The following is a 21,605-nucleotide window of genomic DNA, read 5'->3' on the forward strand; positions in this document are numbered from 1 at the left end:
TTTCTAAAGCAACAAAAACCGCATTACAGTCCACTCCGCAGCGTTTCGTTGAAGTCTGGTTTTGTCTCCTCTTACTTACCCTCAGCGGAACTCCATCCGAACATACATAATAAAAGGCTACATTTATTCATGGTCCATTCGCTGCCTTTCGAAAACATCAGCAAAACAACACATAATATGAGGTAACATCAAACATCTCTATCGATACTCTATTTATTTGCCAGCGAGTCGGTGAGTGCATTTTCAATTTTTACATACATTAGAAAAGTGAATATCAACGAGAAAGAGTGTGTGTGCAAACAAAAAGGGAAAAAATCCAACAAGAATCGCTAAAATCTATCCATAATAACAAAAACAACAAGTGCCATAAGTAAAATCAACGAATTTGTGTAGTGATAGAACAATTAACTCCACTAACAATAATAGTTCAACTCTCACCAACAAGAAAAAAAGCTCAAAAGTGAGAAAAAATTACATAAAAATCAACAAGTGACTGGTATTTGCAGAAAAAACAACAAAAAATTCCATCTCTGTGCTGTGTGTTGATAGCAAAAAGTTAAATTTAAAAAGATCAAAGAAACACTCAAAAAAATTTATTATATATTTTGTGTTCGTGATAAAAAAAAAAATTTATAATGAGCATATAAAAACGAGAAGATAAATAGATTCCGTTTGAAAAATATTGCGAGCTAAAAAATTCTTTGAACATAAAAGGTCAATAACCTCAGTCTCATAAAACAGTTACATATATATATATATATATATATATATATATATATATATATATATATATATAAAAGTACATATATACAGTAAATAAAAAACAGCACACATTTGGAAAGTTTTCATAAAAGCAACAAATACCACGTTAACTGCAATTATTTATCAGCATATAAGGTACTAATACATATTATTACATACATATTGGCACATCTCATAACATAGAAAAAGTCATCTCATATATTGGCACTATCATTATTTTTTGAGTGTACGCATTTATCATCGATAAATTAAATACCCAACAGAAATAATCTCCACCAACAATATCATCGTTAAACAAGCACCACTCTCATCTCGTAACTAAACAAACGTATATACATACACACACAGCGTATATAATTCGAACCACGCTTAGCTAGTGGAGAGAATACGACACAAAGAAGACACGAAATAATAACAACAACACAGCATATGATACCGCTCACTATACACCCAAGCAAAAATATTAGTTCATTTCTCAAAGGGTGTATAGTCAAAGAAAAAAGTCAGTTAATTTCAACAAAATAATTAAATGCAAGAAAATTTTTCGGAATTCTCATACGATTAAATAATTAATACACTAACACTGCATGCAATTATACTTACTCATCTCATATATATCATAATATATTAAACATAATATATTTTTTTTCAGCATATAAAGAGATTGTGCTTTAAGAATGTGCAAGTGAATAAAAAGAAAGTTAATAATAATAATTTGTATGCAAGATTAAGTGCTTTGTTTGGAAAATTAAATTGAATAACTCAAGAAAATAAAATTTTTTGGTGAAAATTTTTCGAGGATTTTGAATTTTGGAATTCTTTTGGTGAAATTTTTCGAATTTTTAATTAAAATCATTAATAAAGTGAAAGAATATCAATATTTAAAGCAATTTAATAATTTTTCCGTCTCAAGTGTGCCATTCTTAAAGCTACAGTGCTCATCTCTAAAACATATTTGTGAATGTTAAACAATTTTTCTGTGGAAATACGCTCAAAACGTTGTTTTGAGTGCTATTTATTCAAATTTTCAATTTTTTACACGTTTCCTTTTGGGGAAATCTAGTTTGTGAAAATTTTATTTGGGAATTTCGTGAAAATTAAGCCAAGGCGCTTCTAAAATTTTTCGTTTTCAACCTACAAGGCTCATCTCTTTGAATAATTTGAATTTTTAAACAATTTTTTCTGTGGAAATATCAGAGTGCGAGAGTTATTTTCTTCAATAATTGAATACTTTTCAATCTCAACGAATTTTATGAAAAGCTTTGTGAAGTAATTTCTCTAAAATAATTGTGCGAACACAACTTTTACTCAGTTTAAGCGGAATTTTCAGTGATTTTTAATTTTTTTCGGATTTTCAACTGGTTTTCGATTCAATTTATATACGGTTTGGTAGTCACCCTATAAAACTACAAGCTTCTCTTTCAATTGGTTCGGTAGTCACCCATTAAAACTACAACTACATGAAAACATTGGAAATTTTTTGGAAATTCGTGAAAGTTTTAAAAGTTTGGGAAAATTTAAAAAGTTTAAATTTCAAGGTTGGAAATTTCTCTCTCTCTCTATTCAATATTAGTTTCAATTAAACATACCAATTTGGAATTACTCGTCTCATTTAAGCATTTTTAAAAGAGATCTTGAAGAAATTCATTTGTCTAATTTCACACTCGATATATCATTTCTCAATTTGAATATAATTGATAGTTGAAGAATATTTCAAGGTTTCAACTACTCGAAGTTGAAGTTGCTCTGACCCATAGAAGAATTATTATCGTGATTAATATTTTTTAATTTTGGGATTTCACTTAAAAAGTCAACATGTCCATCTCTGAAAATAGTGCCAATGATTCCTTGAAAGCTTCCAACAGTAATGTTGTTGCGCAATCATCTCCAGAACTTGATGTGTTTCTCTTTGAATGCGATCATTTAGTCAACTTTTGCCAGCAGTTTGATCAAAGTGACATTACGGATCAAACTGACTCAGTTTTACAAGTCAAGTTATGCGATTTAGAGCAAAGATGGGTAAATTTACAGAAAGCTTACAGAAATATCATGTTGTCTCCTAAATCCTCTAATGTAAAAGAATTTAAAGAAAATGCAAAAATCAATTTTAATGCTACTTCTGAAGCATATTACACGGCCAAGTCGCAAATTGAGGACATTTTAAGAATGTCAGCTGCTCACAATCAGCAGAATAATGGACAAAACGTTCCTCCAGCTAGCTTACATCAGTCTTCTCTTGATAACTCAAACATTTGTATAAAGGTTCCTCCATGTGACACAGAGATATTTTCAGGGGGCTATGAAGAATGGCCTTCTTTTCGTGACATGTTCACAGCGGTCTACGCCGACCACAAACAATTGTCCCAGGCTCAAAAACTTTATCATTTGCGAAATAAGACCAGAGGACCTGCAGGGGCCATAGTGAAACGATTTCCTCTCTGTGATGACAATTTTCAGTTAGCATGGAATGCGCTCAAATCTCGATATGAGAACAGAAGGGTCCTTGTAGATAATCAGCTCAAAATCTTGTTTAACATTCCTGTGGCTAAAATGGAAAATAGCGAGTCTATTCAAAAAGTTCATTCTACGGTCAATGACTGTCTTTGTACCCTAAAAACTCTCAAAGTTGACATAGAAAGTTGGGATCCAATCCTTATATATTTAGTCTCTACCAAATTACCTGATGAAACTCTATCTCTTTGGGAGCAATCGCTCAAATCACATCGAGAGTTGCCAACATGGGCTCAACTAGACGAATTTCTTATAAATAGGTTCGAAGTAGTTGAACGAATATCGAGCATTCGACAAACAAAAGTGTCTCAATCCTCAACTTCTAATAATTTCCTTAAAAAACAACAAAACTCCTCTCAAGAAAAGGTTGATTTTAAGTGTCCCTATTGCAAGACGAATCATCAGATCAGGTCGTGTCAAGAGTTTCGAAAATTGTCAGTACAAGAACGTGTAGATTTTGTGGTAAAAAATAACATATGTTTCAACTGCTTATCCGCTGGTCACATGAAGCAAAATTGCAAAAGTAATAATACTTGTTTGATGTGTCACAAAGACCATCATACACTTCTTCACATAAACAAATCTTCTTCAGAGAACTTTTCTAAGAATTCAAGTCACGGTGACTCAAACAAGAAGTCTTACAACCCAAATCACTCTGCTTCCCTGGAAGCTCCATCAACGTCAAAACTAAAACGCTCGTCTCAAGTTCAAGCCAATTTTTGTGCCGATAGCAACACAATTCTTCTTCGAACAGCTCTAGTTCAAATCGAACACATGGGCGAATTGTTTACACTGAGAACTCTAATTGATCCAGGTTCTCAAAGAACTTTCATTTCAGAAAGAGTGCGAAACTTATTGCAAATTCCCACCTCTAAAGGTTGTTTCGAAATTACTGGCGTTGGAGGCCAAAAACAAACTTCTGAGAAAGAATGTGAGTTAGTTATTGTCGCCCAGAAGCACAATATACGTTTTTCGATTACGGCTATCGTATTACCCAAAGTCGCTCAATCGCTTCCTTCTGTTACTTTCGAAGTCCCTAATCCTCAAGCTTTGGAAGATATCGATCTGGCTGATCCATCCTTCAACAAATCGTCTCAAATAGATCTTATCTTGGGTAATGATTCTGAAAGGTTTATAAACCTAGAAGGTATTAAAAAGAATATATGTGGCAACGCATCTGCTTACAACACAATTTTTGGTTGGGTGCTCAGTGGCCCCATGCAAATTGAACAAGTTCATTCGTTCACCTCTCGAATTGTTGAATCTGAAAACCATTTAATAAGCAATTTGTTAAGGAAGTTTTGGGAACAGGAAGAAGTTCCACGCACTTTACCCGTCTCCGTCTCAGATGAATTCTGTGAAGAATTTTACAAGAAAACAACAACGCGCTCTTCAGATGGCCGTTATGTTGTTCGATTGCCCTTTAGAAACGAATTTTCTGATACATTATCTCTTGGCTCTTCAAGGTACATAGCCTTAGCCCAATATACTCGTTTGGAAAAAACTATTGCGAACAATAATGAGTTGGCGACTGAGTACAACAAAGTTTTAAATGAATACTTGTCGTTAGACCACATGGAAGAAACCTCGTCTCATGAGCTATGTATTGAAGGCAAATACTTGTCATTTTATCTCCCACACCATGCTGTTGTACGGCCAGAGCATAAAAGCACGAAAGTAAGAGTAGTTTTCAACGCGTCTCGCAAATCTAAGTCAGGATTTTCTCTTAACGACGTTCTTCATACGGGTCCCACTCTTCAAACAGATCTAATTTCTGTAATCCTTAATTGGCGTAAATACCCCTTTGTCTTCAGCGGAGACATTCAAAAAATGTATAGGCAAATTCTTGTGCACCCACACGATAGAGCTTATCAAAGAATTCTCTTTCGATCTAGTCCAGAAGATCCTATTAAAGACTACATCTTAAAAACAGTCACATTTGGTGTGAATTGCGCACCATTTCTCGCAATACGCACACTACTACAACTAGCAGAAGACTCTAAAAGTGAATATCCTCATGTCTCTAAAATAATTCAGCAAGAAACATACGTTGATGATATATTATCTGGAGGCTTCACTGTAGAAGAAGCTATCAAAAATCAGCAAGATCTTATATCGGTTCTCAATAGTGCAGGATTTCCTCTCAAAAAATTGACAGCAAACGATAAAAACCTCCTTTCAACAATCTCTACTGAAGATCTTTACGATTCAGAATTTCTCAACTTACAAGAAAATAGCTCTACAAAAACACTTGGAGTTAAATGGAACGCTTTAACTGACACTTTCTCATATCACATCGATTTAGTAAGAACAAATCAAACAATGACTAAACGTCAAGTACTCTCGATAGTTGCTCAACTCTTTGACCCGGCAGGTTGGATAGCCCCAGTAATAATTCGCGCGAAAGTAATGATGCAGCATCTCTGGTTAGAAGGTATCGATTGGGACGAAAAAATTAGCGCCGAATCAGAGGCAAAATGGAATAATTTGTTGTCAGATTTGCAAAATATTGGTGTAATCTCAATTCCACGATGGATTCAGTATTTCCCTCAAGACAAACTTGAAATTCATGGGTTTGCTGACGCTTCTCAAGCTGCCATTTGTGCCTGCGTATATGTTCGCTGTCAAACAGAGAAAGGTGCTGTCTTTTCCAATCTGCTCGTAGCTAAAAGTAAAGTTGCCCCATTGCAGCCAATTTGTTTGCCAAGGTTGGAGCTTAACGGTGTTGTTTTGCTCGCAAAATTAGTTAACTACGTTGTATCTACCTTCGATTTCAAATTCACAACAATAAATTTATGGACAGATTCTTCTATTGTACTAGGTTGGCTTTCCAAACCCCCATGGTCATGGGAAACATTCGTAGCGAATCGAACCGCCCAAATACTAGAGTTAATTCCAAACGCCGTTTGGCGTCACGTTCCTACCCACGACAATCCTGCTGATCTGGGTACCAGGGGTTGTAAACCTCAAGACCTTTCACCAAATTCAATGTGGTTTCATGGTCCACATTGGCTTACGCATCCATCAACAGAATGGCCAAAGAAGAACTTTATTGGTTCCCCTGATATAGGCAAACGAGCAAACATAACGAGTATGGTTGCAACAGAGAATAAAACAGATCCGCAAGACTCCGATTTTTTGAAACCAATTTCCACGTACAAACGTGCGTTAAAAGTCTTTGCTTATGTTGGCCGTTTCTATCGAAATAGCATAAGCAGACTCCACAATTCATCTAGAACATCCGAAGAGAACTTAACACATTCCGAATACTCTTTTGCTAAATATGGACTAATCATTTACTATCAAAAAATGTTCTATGAAGATGAATATAAGTGCTTGGAAAACAACACTGAAATTTCGCCAAAAAGCTCCCTAAAGTCACTTAATCCGTTTCTGGATTCAAAAGGGATAATGCGAGTTAATGGCAGATTAGCTAATTCATCTTTACCATACAATGAAAGATTCCCAATAATTGTTCCAAATAAATCTCGATTTTGTCGTTTATATTTAGAGCATTTGCACACCTGTTTGGCTCACGCTGATTGCAGTCTTATGTGTAGAATGGTTCAGACTGAATTCTACATTTCTCGTCTCAAAACAAAAGTCAAAAGTATCATACATAAATGCAAAACATGCATTATTTTCAAACAAAAATGTTGTTCACAAATTATGGCTCCTTTACCACCGGAAAGGTGCAGTTTAACTCCTCCGTTTCACATCACTGGAATAGATTTTGCAGGCCCTTTCGAGCTAAAAAGTTCTATTTTGCGTCAATCTCCAATAATCAAAGGTTACGTTTGCTTATTTGTTTGTTTCACCACAAAAGCGATCCACTTAGAGCCCTGTTCAGAGTTGTCAACAGTAGCATTTGAGGCCGCACTTGCTCGTTTCGTTGGGAGGCGAGGACTACCCTCACGGATAGTATCGGATAATGGGAAGAACTTTCTAGGCGCTAGTCGACATCTCGCAAAAGAATTCTGTAGTTTCCTGAAATCGTCAGCTAAGGACATTTCTGACAAATATGCTATTCATGGCTTCGAATGGAAGTTTATTCCACCCCATGCCCCACATATGGGCGGGTTATGGGAGTCGGCTGTGAAAAGCTTCAAACACCATTTCAAGCGCATTGCTGGAGCTCACAGATTTACTTTCGAACAGTTGGCTACAGTACTGGCAAGAATTGAAGGTGTTCTTAATTCGCGTCCTATCTCTGCTGTTTCAGAAGATCCTTCCGACTTCACTGCACTAACGCCTGGACATTTTCTTCGAGGATCTCCTATTATGGCATTACCAGAACCTACAAATCAAAATTTGTCTCTCATAAATAGGTGGTTGAAACTGAAGGCAATTCATCATCAATTCTCTCGCAGATGGAAAGAAGATTACCTAAAGGCATTACAAAAGCGTTACAAATGGAAACGGACATCCCCAAATCTAAAAGTCGGTGACTTAGTCGTCGTTATGGACGATTTGTTGCCTCCAAGTGAATGGAGATTAGGTAGAATCACCAACACTCATAGCGGATCAGATGACCAAGTCAGAGTAGTCGAGGTAAAAACTGCTTCCGGTATCATAACTCGACCAATTGTCAAACTCTGCTACCTGCCTTTATTGGACGATGATGCATCAGAATAACACATCAACTCTAATTTTCATCCATCAATTCACAAAAATCATTTCATTTCAGCTCTAACTATATTATAATCATTTGGTAACCATATCACATCTCATTTTTCTTTATCTCATCTCATTTACTTTCATTCCCAAAATTTGAAATGGGCCGTACTAATATTTGTCCCATTTCAGGTCAAACAGCAGCCGAGAAATCTACCAATGTGTTGTGTGCAAGCAGCGTCATTCCTTGCGGTTCTGTCCGGATTTTGTGATGATGAGGGTGCCAGCGAGAAGGAACATCATTCGGAAATACAAGTACTGCCTTAATTGTCTAGCCAAAAGTCACACTGTGAAAGATTGCCATTCTAAAGATGTCTGCCGCAAGTGCGGTTACCAGCACCACACCATGCTCCATCCCGAATCGCAAGGCAACTTTCGACCAAATGTACACAGCCGTCTTGCACTACCCAGCCCTGACCGCAATGAGTCTAGTGAGTTGGCTCGCTACACCCCTACGGCACATCAGTCAACATCGCAGCGCACATACCGATCGGCCCGCCGACCTTCCTTCCAACAACGTCAGTCACCACAGCAACACCGAACCAGAGCACCTCAGCAATTCCAGCAAAGGCAACAACCGAAGCGTTTCTATACCCGCCAGGTTCACCATAACAACTCTCCACAGCGTACGTCTACACGCAGAGTTATAATGCCAAATCAAAGGGTGTTATCGCAGGCCATTAAATCTCTGGCGTCGGTCTTATGCGTTTCCGCATCTGTTGCACAGGTGCAAGGCCGGGGCCATGGACAAATTCGCTGAATTTGCCATTATTTTAAATGAAATCTAATTTAAAAATCTATTTTGAAATTCTATTTATTTAATTTGAAATTTATATTTAATAATTGTGAATTATTACTATCGTGAATTATAGTATTAGTATTAGAATAAGTAAAATGAATTGTACTCATATTCTAATTAGTTTCGTTAAGTACCAATTACCTTCATCTATCTCAATATCTCTCTTTAACGAAAAAAATGTAAATTGAATTTATAGCTTACCTAGTGCAAATCCTTTTGTATTGAATTCACTCTTTATATCGACTCGCACTGGTAAGCATCTCTCCTCAACTCTTCTAAATCAATAAAACCTTTTGTTGTACGTTTTATAACGTTTAAGAAAAGTACTAATTGGTTTTATTTTCCCTTCTCTTTCTTCTAAATTATTCCTCATTGGCTATGAGGAATAATTTCTAAAGCAACAAAAACCGCATTACAGTCCACTCCGCAGCGTTTCGTTGAAGTCTGGTTTTGTCTCCTCTTACTTACCCTCAGCGGAACTCCATCCGAACATACATAATAAAAGGCTACATTTATTCAGGGGTTTTTAATATAAACACACCAAAGGCTTTCATCTCCAAAAGGAATTATCTCTGTCCCAACATTTGTGTTTGCAGTGTAATTTAAACAATAGTGGGAGGCAGTAGGAGTCTATCCATTGTCGAAAAGTTGTTACACCTAAAATTATGAAAGGACCCTAATTATTCCATTTTAATTAAGACTATTTTATGGTGGAGGGTATAAAAAGTTGGGCCCGGCCGAACTTAACGACTTTTTACTTGTTTACATTGAGACCAACACAGCTTCCACGTTAATTAATTTTAAAGGTCGACATTATGGCATCTCTCCTAGAACACTTAATTTTAAAGAATTTCAGTCACACTATATAGAATAAGTTAGCAGTTCGCGAATCTTGAAAGGGTGAAACTCGGATTCATCGACTGTGAAACATTTTTGGTTTTTACCATATACGAGGCTACAATTTCTGTTGTTGTTGTTGTTGCTGGACGTCCACTACGTGGTTCATCTTCAATGCTTGTACGACCACGTTTAAATTCAGCAACCCATTTTTTTACTTTTGCATATGAAAGAGCACTTTCACCTTACACATTCACCATATCATTATGAATTTCTTGTCCCGATAAACCTTTTTTATGTAAATATTTAACGACAGCACGCATTTCTATTTTTTCCATTGTAAGAAAATTGCGGATGCGTCTTTTTTGAACACCTGTTTCTATATGAAGGAGTTGCCAGATCGAAACAAAATTCAACATGTGTTCATAACAGAGATGAAAGTTTCCGAAACACTTAACTTTTTTCTGTTTATACCGCGCTTTTTGTGCTAGGTTAAGAAGTTTCCGAACTGTCCTCGTACATAGGGTGAATTTCTCACCACCCAGTCATATCTTGCTCCTATATCTTGCACAAACTGTGAACCTCATGGGTAACTTTCTCATTCCTAGCTTCGGCAGTGTGCTTATGCTGCGATGACCAGTCAGTCAATGCTTCAGTCACTCATCAACAAAGGTTTTTAAATATAAATAAATATTTTAGTGTCGAACAATCTCTACAAAACGTTCTTTTAAATTCTTATTAAATATTCATAAAATTCTCTTCTCACTCTAAAATATGTGCAACAAAGTGAATAATTTTATTTACATTACCTAATCAACACAACTATTCATACCATCAGTCAAGCATGTCGTTGCATATTTATGTAAGTGTAGCATAGAAAGAAGTGTGTTCACAAAAATACATAAAATGTGTAAGCGATAAAAATATATGTATTGTCCTCTATTATGATGTGACGATTTGAATATTCAATTACCTCCAACAAGTCATCAATCTTATAAATTGACTTAAAACTCATATGTCAGTCATGCATAAATGCATACATTGGTAGAACGGAATCATATTATTATACATTAAAGAGGGTATGAAGAGAGATAGAGAGAAACGAATGTTTTCATCAATATTTTAATAGTGTAAAATCTTCATCATTCAATTATGTATAATCGGAAAAGTTTAGTTTTTATTTAAAACAGGCATATTGCTAATTTTACGTAGTCACCTTCATAGGATTTTTTAATTTTTTAAATTGTGAAAAGAATACAAAGCCATTACCCCTTTTAATATCTGTTCATGGAAAACCATGCTCTGATACATGTCCTTAAATTGTAATAATATTACATTGTGATATGCTATATGTAAAATAAAATGTATATGTATGCACTCATGTTTGCACGCATCGAACCACACAATCCTTCACACAGACTTATGGACATTCTTAAAACTCTCTGTAGCATAAGTGAAGCATGAACCCCCTTTAATATCGTTTACCAAGCTACCAAACAGCAACCATATCACTTCATTGGGTTTCATTTGGTTTACTCAAGCACATGTACATACATATACATATGTGAGTGACTACTCTTACTATACATACATAAAGAAATTCAATTAACAATTTAAGGCTACATATCGATGTACCTTATCCGTATGGAATGAATCCATTAAGTATCCATCACCTGGATACTTAAGTTATGACAAGGTATTTTCGGACTCGACTACAATGACCACATGGGGTAAGAACATGTCGAAAGGTCTAAGTAACTTTAAAATATGAAAAAAGATAATGCAATATTTTACAGGAATAAATTGGACAAGAGTTACTTCAGCGTGATAAATTGATAAAATTGAAACAAGATACGAGGACTGCGCGATAACCATATGGTCTAACAATGAAAACGCGCATATTTAAATTAAATAGTTTTATTATTTTCGTAAGTAGTCTATAGCATGATTTAAAAACTTTTTCATGCGCTCACACCAATTGTTGAACATAGTTTTTGTGAACGCTTTAACAGCAACTTCTGTCAAAATTATTTATTCTAAATCTGCATTTACCGTTAGACGAGAAGTTGCCAAAGTTGAGATTTGTTTACTGTGTTATTATTAGAGTTGAGCATGCAGTATTTTGTGATAATTATTAGATTATAAAATCGAAATAAGAAAAATTTAAAGGGTAAAACTCAAATATGGAGAAGGAAGACAAAAGTTAGTAGGCCCATTTTCCAAAAAGAACAAAAGGGAAAAAAGTTATCAACATATTCCTGGAACCCTCCTAAATTGTTACCTTTTTCGTAATTTGAAAATTATTCTGGAAATGGGACTAAAGAAAATGTTATAGAGAATTTTTATTGCTACAACATTGTTTTCGTCCCATTCCGATAGGACTTGCGGTTTCCAAGCAAAATTCTGGAAATGGGACTAAAGAAAATGTAATAGAGAATTTTTATTGCTACAACATTGTTTTCGTCCCATTCCGATAGGACTTGCGGTTTCCCTCAAAATGTGACTTTTGACCGCGATTTATTTAAAAATCTCTTAGTCGATTTGTTTGGTTTTTTTGATTTTTCTCATGAACATTGAAGATTCAGAATTTGAAAAAAAAACAAGCAAAAAGTCGTTAAGTTCGGCCGGGCCGAACTTTTTATACCCTCCACCATAAAAAAGTCTTAATTAAAATGGAATAATTAGGGTCCTTTCACAATTTTAGGTGTAACAACTTTTCGACAATGGTGAGTATATTAAAAACCCCGAAGGACAGATGCGCCGCGAGTCGAACTTCAGCGTTATGGCGTGATGAAGTTTTTGCAAGAGCCATCATTAATTAGCATTATATCTTTGTTTGTTGTTTTTGTAGAGCACTTAAGCAACAGTGAACAAAGATATAACGCTAATTTCATCCCCCAGACTTTCACCTCCATTTTGTTGCACAGTGTTATCTAATCTAAAAAATGTGTTCAGCTAGGTGAAAGGTACCACCTACGGGGCTATATCAAAGAGTCAACCTATCTTTACATTTTTGGCGGAAAAGTTTTATAGCTGCAGGGAACTTCAAGAGTCAAATTGAGGGTAGTTTCATCAAAACAATGTAGACCCTCAAAAATGGACCCATGTTGACGAATTTTAGTGAAGAAATTTCGTGACCACTGAAAATTCCCGAAAATCGGGAGGTAAAGTTATATGGGGGGATACACCAAAACATGGACCTATACTGACGATTATTTTTGAATAGACAAAATTGTAGCTAAAATTCTCAAAATACCGATCATCACAGATAGTTCGGTTAAAAATTGCAGCTAAAATTCTCAAAATACCGAAAATCGGGAGATACCGTTATATGGGGGCTATACCAAAACATGGACCTATGTTGACGATGTTTTGTTGGAGATGTTTTATGTCCACTGAGAACTTTAAATGTCAAATTACAGCTATTTCGGTTAAAAACTGTAGCGAAAATTCTCAAAATACCGAAAATCGGGAGGTACCGTTATATGGGGGCTATACCAAAACATGGACCTATGTTGACTATGTATCGTTGGAGATGTTTTATGACCACTGAGAACCTCAAATGGCAAATTACAGCTAGTTCGGTTAAAAATTGTAGCTAAAATTCTCAAAATATCGAAAATCGGTAGGTACCGATATATGGGGGCTATACCAAAACATGGACCTATATTGACGATGTTTCATGGAGATGTTTAATGGCCACTAAGAACCTCAAATGTCAAATTACAGCTAGATCGGTTAAAATTGTAACTAAAATGCTCAAAATACCGAAAATCGGGAGGTACGGTTATAAGGGGGCTATACCAAAACATGGACCTATGTTGACGATGTTTGGTGGAGATGTTTCATGACCACTGAGAACCTCAAATGTCAAATTGCAGATAGTTCGGTTACAAATTGTGGCTAAAATTCTCAAAATACCGAAAATCGGGAGGTACCGTTATATGGGGGCTATACCAAAACATGGACCTATGTCGACGATGTTTGGTGGAGATATTTCATGACCACTGAGAACCTCAAATAGCAAATTACAGCTATTTCGGTTAAAAATTGCAGCTAAAATTCTCAAAATACCGAAAATCGGGAGGTACCGATATATGGGGGCTATACCAAAACATGGACTTATGTTGACGATGTTTTGTGGAGATGTTTCATGACCACTGGGAACCTCAAATGTCAAATTGCAGATAGTTCGGTTAAAAATTGTGGCTAAAATTCTCAAAATACCGAAAATCGGGAGGTACCGTTATATGGGGACTATACCAAAACATGGACCTATGCCCATATCCTTTGGGATATAAGTTTGTTGATCACTAGGAACTCTAAGTGCCAAATTATAGCTAATTCGGTCTGCAAATGTGGCGAAGAACGTCAAAATACCTCAAATCCGGAGGTACCGCTAGATGGGGGCTATACCAAAGAGTGTACCGATATAGCCCATCTTCGAACTTGACCTGCCTATGGAAAAAAGACCCTCGGGTGCAAAATTTCAGCACTCTATCTCAATTATTGCGGACGCTAGAGTGATTACAACAGACGGACAGACGGACATGGCTAGATCGTCTTAGAATTTTATCCTGATCAAGAATATATATACTTTATGGGGTCGCAGATGATTAGTTCGATGTGTTACAAATGGAATAACAAACTTAATATACCCTCCATACTATGGTGGAGGGTATAAAAAAACTTTCCAGGTGTATGCGTCTTCTATTTAAAGTTTGTTAAGGTGCATCGTGCATGACATTTTTTTGTAAGAAGACGATACAGTCCCTGTCCCAATTTCAACGTCTATATCTCAAAAACTGTAAAATCTAGGAAAAAGTCATTAAGGCCAATCTTGTAGAGAATTTTCACTGTTACAATATTTGCCCCAATCTCACTTCAATAGGACTAGCGGTTTCCAAGCAAAATCGTGAAAACCTAGAAAAATGTAATTTTTTTCTCTCATCTATGAACATTGTAGTTTCAGAATCCGCAAAAACTTCTTAGGTGTAAGCACCTTCCATTTAAAGTTGATTCAGGCATACCGTGACATATAAGTATAAGTGTATTTTTCTTCATAGTTTTGTTTTCTTTGTAAAGATCTACGTTTACCTTCCATGCTACAAAATGTCGCAACCATGATAGAAAAGTATTAAAATCATGCTGGAGGAATTCCCAGTGTTTTTTAAATTGATGCAAATTACGATGAGGTACGGGGTTTTGAAGTTTTTTTGCTACCTTTGATTATAGGTAATGTAAAACCTCAAAATATTGATCTCTTTCATTGATCGAATCGGATAAAGTCACCAAAAGTTATATCTAAATGCGTTTGGTATTTTTTCTTTCCTAATACAAACATTTAATTGTTTGAAAAAATATATATGTATATGTAGTCAAAATGCTCCAGTTGTCCATTGCGAAATAATGAAAATAATATATAACGTGTCGCAATCATATATACATATGATATTCCCACAACATCCCCAAAAGGACAAGGGAGACTTCGCAATCATATAAATAAATACCGCGGAAAAGTAGTGCCCAGGGGAAGTGATGTAGGGTATCACATGGTCGGCCCCGTCCGACTATAGCCCTCTTTTACTTGTTTGATCTTACATCAAATTCCGAAATATTTTATATTCATCTGGTACAAAATTAAGTCTAGGACTCACAATTTTGATCCGATTTTCCTGAAAACTTGGAATTTTTATTTTGAGTCTCTAGAAAACTTCTCCACCAAAATTGTCGACAAAGGTCCACAAACACTTTGTACCAAAAGAAGTTTCAATTAACCGTCGTACATTTCTCAAGCCGTATAATTTCCACAATGTAAGTTTTGCCGAAGAAACAGGCGACCATTTGCTTCAAAATTCTCCTTACATGAACAACTTTAGTTGAATTTGGCTGGCTTTCGAAGACCCAAAGGGCCGATTCCTGTTTTGTTTCGGGTTCCTAAGCATAGATCCAAGTTTCGTCGTCTGTGACGGTCTTATGAATGTCGTTTGACGCACCGCAATCGTTTTTATTCACTATTTCTTTGCAGCAATCCACAAGAGCCCTTTTTTGAGCGATTGTCCAATTTTGGAGGATCTAGCGCAACGCAATATAAATGTTAATAGGTGGAAAAATGACGAAGGATGCCTCTATCTTACGATATATAACATGGCGATCTTGCATTATCCGTTCACGCACGGCTTATTTTTTTTTTCTGGCACAACGGCCGATTTTGGCGACCCTCACGACCTTCGTTTTCTTGCGAGTATCGGCCTCGATTGAATATATTAAACCAGTTTTTCAAAGTGCTATAGGATGGCCCTTTTTCGATATACAAAGATTTAATTTGATCAATGCACTATTGCCGTGATTATCAACGTGGATAATTGTGAAAAATTATCGGACCAAAATACTCACAAGTAAATCCCACTTTTTTTATCAAAGTGATTCTTTCAAGTCACTGTGGAGCAGAACACATGGTCGTATATCAATCTGTCCTGAGTACGTTTAGGCTAAAAACTGTCAAATTTTCCAATAAAAATTCAAATGGCACCTGGTAACATGCGGTGTTGCCTAGGTCAGAAAGTTTTCGTGCAACCCTCGTATACTTCATTTACCTCTAGATATGTGTAACAACATGTTGAATGGATGTCGGCATGAAATAAAATAAGTACAAAGATTTCACACGTATCAACGTAAACTGTTGTAAACTCCCTACATTTTTGTAGTAACTCTATAGAGAGCTATTAAATTTAATCATAGATTATAACTTAGTAGTTCAGAATTAATTACCCTGGTCATTACGATATTAGCTTCATTTGATTTTTTCTGCTGTTTACAAGTCAACATAGCAGCAGTTTTTCTCTTGCGGAGCGTAGCATCAGTGAATTTGGCGAGAGTCTTGCAAATACCGTGGTAAAGGCTAGTTCTGGGTTAAACAATTTTACGCATTTTGCCCTTAAAATCTGACCATATTAGAGGTTGGCGTGTGTCGTGCCGTGAGTTGTGCGTGCTCGTGCCTTCTCTTAAAACGTCGTGTTTGTGAGTGTCGTGCCGGAATATCTTTTTGGCGTTCGTGACTGTGTTTTTTTGTACTACAAGATATAGCAGGGCAAGATGTGTCACGATCGTGCTAAAAACCAAAAACAAGTAAGAGTGGGTTATAGTCGGACAAGGCCTACCATGTGATACCCTACTCCACTACTACTGGGCACTAGTTTTCCACGCAATTTCTTTGGTATGATTGTGATATACTTGAGGTATAGCACATACAGACGCCCTCAATACTGGAAACGTAAGGTCTTATTAGCCTTATTTTATAATGGACAATCGAACTTGTTTGGCTACATGTTTCTAAGAAAACAGTATTAAAACTTTTAAAAATAGCTTTAGTTGATTTTTACCGAATCGACCAATGAACAAACGAACAATATTTCGATTTATTACATTACTTTTGATGTCATATTAAAGAGGAGAGTATAGGTTTTATATAATAAATATAAACTATTGCATTCCAGGATAAAAAGGACATTAAAAATATCCTTGAAAAATTAAATGAAAAGTGAGCATTTTGGCAGGCGCATATCTCCTAAACCACGAAGAATTTTAATTTGCTCATGTAGGCAAAGTTGTAGCTCTTGTCATAAAGAACATCAATTATGGACAAATGAAATCCCCCGCCAGGCAACATCAAACATTTTTCAACGGTGGCAAAATACCCCTCAGTAATGTTGGCGACATTTCCTGAGTATTTCAGCCATGAAAAACTTCTCTACAAAAGTGGTGTCTTAGACACGCCGTTCGGACTCGGCGATAAACTGTAGGTCCCATATCATTGAGCTAATATGAATCGGGGTGCACTCATTGATATGAGAGAAGTCTCCCTTGTACCTTATGGGATGTTTGTGGAGCAATTATATTATTATATTATACGGTCTCCGGTGAATATTTCGATGTGTTGCCAACGGAATGACAAATTTAATTATACCCTCCATATTATGGTGGAGGGTATAAAAATGCATATTAGAAATTGTTTGCATTTTCAGTGTTGCGTAGTGTTATTTTGTTCGATTTATACATTATACCATATTGTGGTAAGGGGTTTTATTTATTTGTGCATTTGTAGCATGAAATAGGAAACGATATAGACCCATAGTTCCGTTTGGAGATACAGTGTTGGTCACACAATTAGCACACCCCACTACCAACATTTATTTTGCTTAAAAATACCTTCAAAAGTAGTTGTATTGAATAAAGTATTTGTACTAATATATTCTCAGTAGTATGCTTAAAGAATACAACGCAATACAGAAACTGAAACATTACAGTCAATTTGACTAACCCCCAAAAATGTAAAAAATGTCCTAAATTCACTGGACACGTAATTAGCACACCTTAAAAGAATCACTAATATTGTGAATAGTTTCAATACGTTCGTCCATATTCAGTTTTAAATCCCTTTCGTTTGGGAATAAGTTCCAGTCTGCTAGTCATACTCTCCACCAGTTTCCGAAATTTCAGTGTCAGAAGGGAATTATATGAGGTACACCTTGGTTCCCAATGACTGATGGAAATTTCAGTTTTTTAGCGTTTTTTATCGATTTTTGCACATGTAAACAAATTCAATGAAGCATGTAGTTCATGGAAACATCAAATAAAACATCATATTCCTGTTCATCTCTGTTAATTTGCGAATAGTGGGATGTACCCACCAGCAGTGTGCATCTGTAAAATCCGTTTGACACAAAAATTTTCATTAAAAAACTGTAATATGATGGTTTGAGCTATTGATTATATAAATACTTATCCATCTGGACTGAATTTTACCGATATGTCGTGATGTATGCCACGAATTTCACAAATTTCAATAATTTTGTAAACATAAGGCAAATTGGAGATAGTCAAGTGAGACCGCAAGATAATATGTTTCCCGGAGCTTAAAACGATTAAATTTAAAATCAATAATCCAGAAAACATTTATCTTAAATAGTATATGCCTACTTTCATGGATTCTGACCAATTTCAGCAAACCTCAAAATCCTTTATTGTTAGAAAGGGGTTATACCTTTAAACCAGCGTCGCCCATAATATTTCCATCAATACTACAACATATGTGTATGCATTTGTGAAAAAAACAACAACCACATGATATTCATCGTTTGTTTATTTACACGTACACTGTACGTGAGAGAGAGAAGCAAATGCAAAAACAACTCAGTGGGCGCCCTCACTATACTTCTTTGCAAAGCGGTGGTGCTCAAAATATTTTGTGCATTAGTCTCTCTGAGCGAGTCTTTCCTTTGCTAAACCACGAAAGATGAGAATAAAGAGAAACTATGTTGTTGTTGCAGTCACGTTAACGTATATGGGTGATCTTGGCTGTTGCAAAGACAGCGCGTCTCTGCTTTAAACATACTCATGTGCTACGTGTTCACCTAGCGCTTTATTGCATTGATGACCAGAATTGCTCGGCCTCATACACAAAAGTGTAAAAAATACATGAGTCTCTCGCAGTTTGGCCACCAATGCTTTATTGACAGTTTTGTAGTGATAGGTCTTTGGTGTTATTCAGACTTGTAATTTTGAATAACAAATGGTGTTATAAGTTGATCCTTCTTTACATAAGGGTGGATTTTATTGATCTTCATTCTATAAACCCCTTCCAAATCGAAAATTTTCTTGAATGAATCATTTACCTTAAACACTTTTTGAAAAGTTTTTGCACTTTATATTTAAATTTCAGTAATCGGTTAACAATTCCAATAATTTCACATCCATTTGTACATTTGTTTTTAAAGTTTTGGCGACTTTCTGACGTTTAGGTGTACATTACGAAAAATGGTCCGCTATTGGGATATATTTTGAGATTCCGGGTGATTTGTTCAATGCGTTTTGAATATGAATTAACTTCAATATAAATTAATTTTTGTATATTAATTGAATTAAATAAAAAAATCATAGGGTGTGCTAATTATATGTCCCCTTGATAATTTGGGCGTCTTCACAAAACTTTTATTTTCAAAAAACCACTGATAATACTATTCACTTATATCATTAAATCTGTTAAATACATTATAGAAAAGGATTTTGTTTACGAAAATATTTCAATTTGCCCTATCAAAACTCTTAGCTGACTGAAATCATTTTGCCCAAAAGGGGTGTGCTAATTCTGTGACCAACACTGTATATGTACATAGAATCACTTTATGAGTCGATTTATGCATGTCTGATAGATATAGCTCTCATATATACATATGTTCGCCCGATTTAAGCTATTTGGCACACCAAACACGCAAATTCTGTCCAGTATTAATGCAATTTGAAAAATGTCTCCGAATTCGGACTGGATATATCTTCGCCCAAACACAAAATTGGGCAGACATTTTGATGAAATTGTGAAAAGAGAGATTTCTTTCACAACAGACATGTGAACCGATGACCATACTCAAAGGAGTTTGCTTCTTTTTAGAAATTTTGAACTGAATGTAGCTCTTTTACGAGTAAGAGCATTTTTGGACGAGAAGAGAACGGGAGAAAACACTCTTGCTAACACATAGAAGACGAGTTGAAATTGAAATTCCACATATATTATAATGTAAAAACCAAAAAAGTTTTACAATCGATGAATCCGAGTTTCACCATTTCAGAATTCGCGAACTGTGGACGTATTGTATATAATATGATTGAATTTCTTTAAAATGAAGTGTTTTAGGAGTGGTCTCATAATATCGTCAATTAAAAATAATTTACGTGGAAGCTGTGTTGGCATCAATGTACGAAAATGGGTAAAAATGGGTTCCTTTCTGATGTCTGGCTCAACCTTACATTCCATGGACCTATGCCCAATGAAAGAATCAAGAAATACTTCATGGACAACATGATACTGGTTTATGATTTTTCGTTATATCCATTACATCTACCTAAAGTAGATGCCGACATTTTGAAGACCGACATTTGAGATTACGACAAAGAGTATGTTTACTAGGGTTATGACTTTTTTACAACCTCATATCTCTGTATCATAGCATGATGAGTTTTACCATAAGATTACATAAAATCTTAATTATAAGGTGATTCGGTGAAAAAACCTCACGCACAAAATGATTTTAAAATTTGAATTTATAAAAATTATGGACAATTTTTTGAAGTCACTGAAAACAGATATATAATTGAAAATAAACTTTAGAGCCACATGAGATAATTAAAATGACATAACATTTATTTCTCACTATTTTTCTTCAATTCTGAGAATCGTAAAAATGTTATTCAAAAATATAATTTTTTAACAAAAAACAAAAAATTTTAAATTTTTTAAAAGTGACTTTTTTCGCGACTTTTCTAATATTTGAATGAAATAAACGTTATTATAGTTATTAGTAGGATTATATTTATTCATTTCATATATTTTTTCAAAAAATTATTTTTTAAAATCGATTTGTGCTTGAACTTTTTTTTATATTTCAATGGAATAAACGATAGCATAGTGATTAATAGGCAAAAGTTCATTCATCCCTGCTACAGGAAATCATTTTTAAGGAAAAATGTCAAAAAGTCATAATCCTAATGTTTACGCTTTTATATAGCACCCATAGAACGTTACCGCCCGATTTTCAGTATTTCCAAGGTTTTAGCCTCATTGTAACACCGAAATGAGTGAAATTTGGTATTTAGTCTTCGTTCGGGGTACAAAACTTTTTTCCAGAAATATGTCGATGCAAGTCAACGTTTAGGTATAGTCCTAAAGGAAATTACTTTCTGATTTTGAACATTTTTAAGGTTTTAGTATGTAATGAACAATTTTATTAACTGGGGTTCCCAGTTAAACCACTGCTTGAGAGTTAGGGATGATGGTAAAAAAAGAGAAAAAAAGTCAAAAAGTATCTGGACCTCAAGAAGACTGGGAGCCATAAGGAGCTAGCTTCAGACGGTTGGGTGGTTCGGGACCCCTTGACGTCACAGACCCTACTCTCTACATAAACAAAATTATTTATATAGACTCCCATTATTAATAAAAAAAGAAACAGTAATCTGGAAAAAATACCAC

General features: G+C 35.3%; 1 protein-coding gene across 1 annotated transcript; it reads left to right on the top strand.

The window, feature by feature from the left end:
- The first annotated feature begins 2,577 nt into the window (after positions 1–2,577).
- LOC141398296 (uncharacterized) lies at positions 2,578–8,214 on the top strand. The gene is made up of 2 exons (XM_073975576.1): positions 2,578–4,950; positions 8,080–8,214. The coding sequence occupies exons 1-2, from the start codon at positions 2,578–2,580 to the stop codon at positions 8,212–8,214; spliced, it is 2,508 nt and encodes an 835-aa protein (XP_073831677.1).
- Positions 8,215–21,605: the final 13,391 nt, after the last annotated feature.

The sequence above is a fragment of the Musca autumnalis genome, unplaced genomic scaffold (assembly GCF_047663935.1).
Source record: "Musca autumnalis isolate F117 unplaced genomic scaffold, ASM4766393v1 scaffold_3, whole genome shotgun sequence".
NCBI classification, from domain to species: Eukaryota; Metazoa; Arthropoda; class Insecta; order Diptera; family Muscidae; genus Musca; species Musca autumnalis.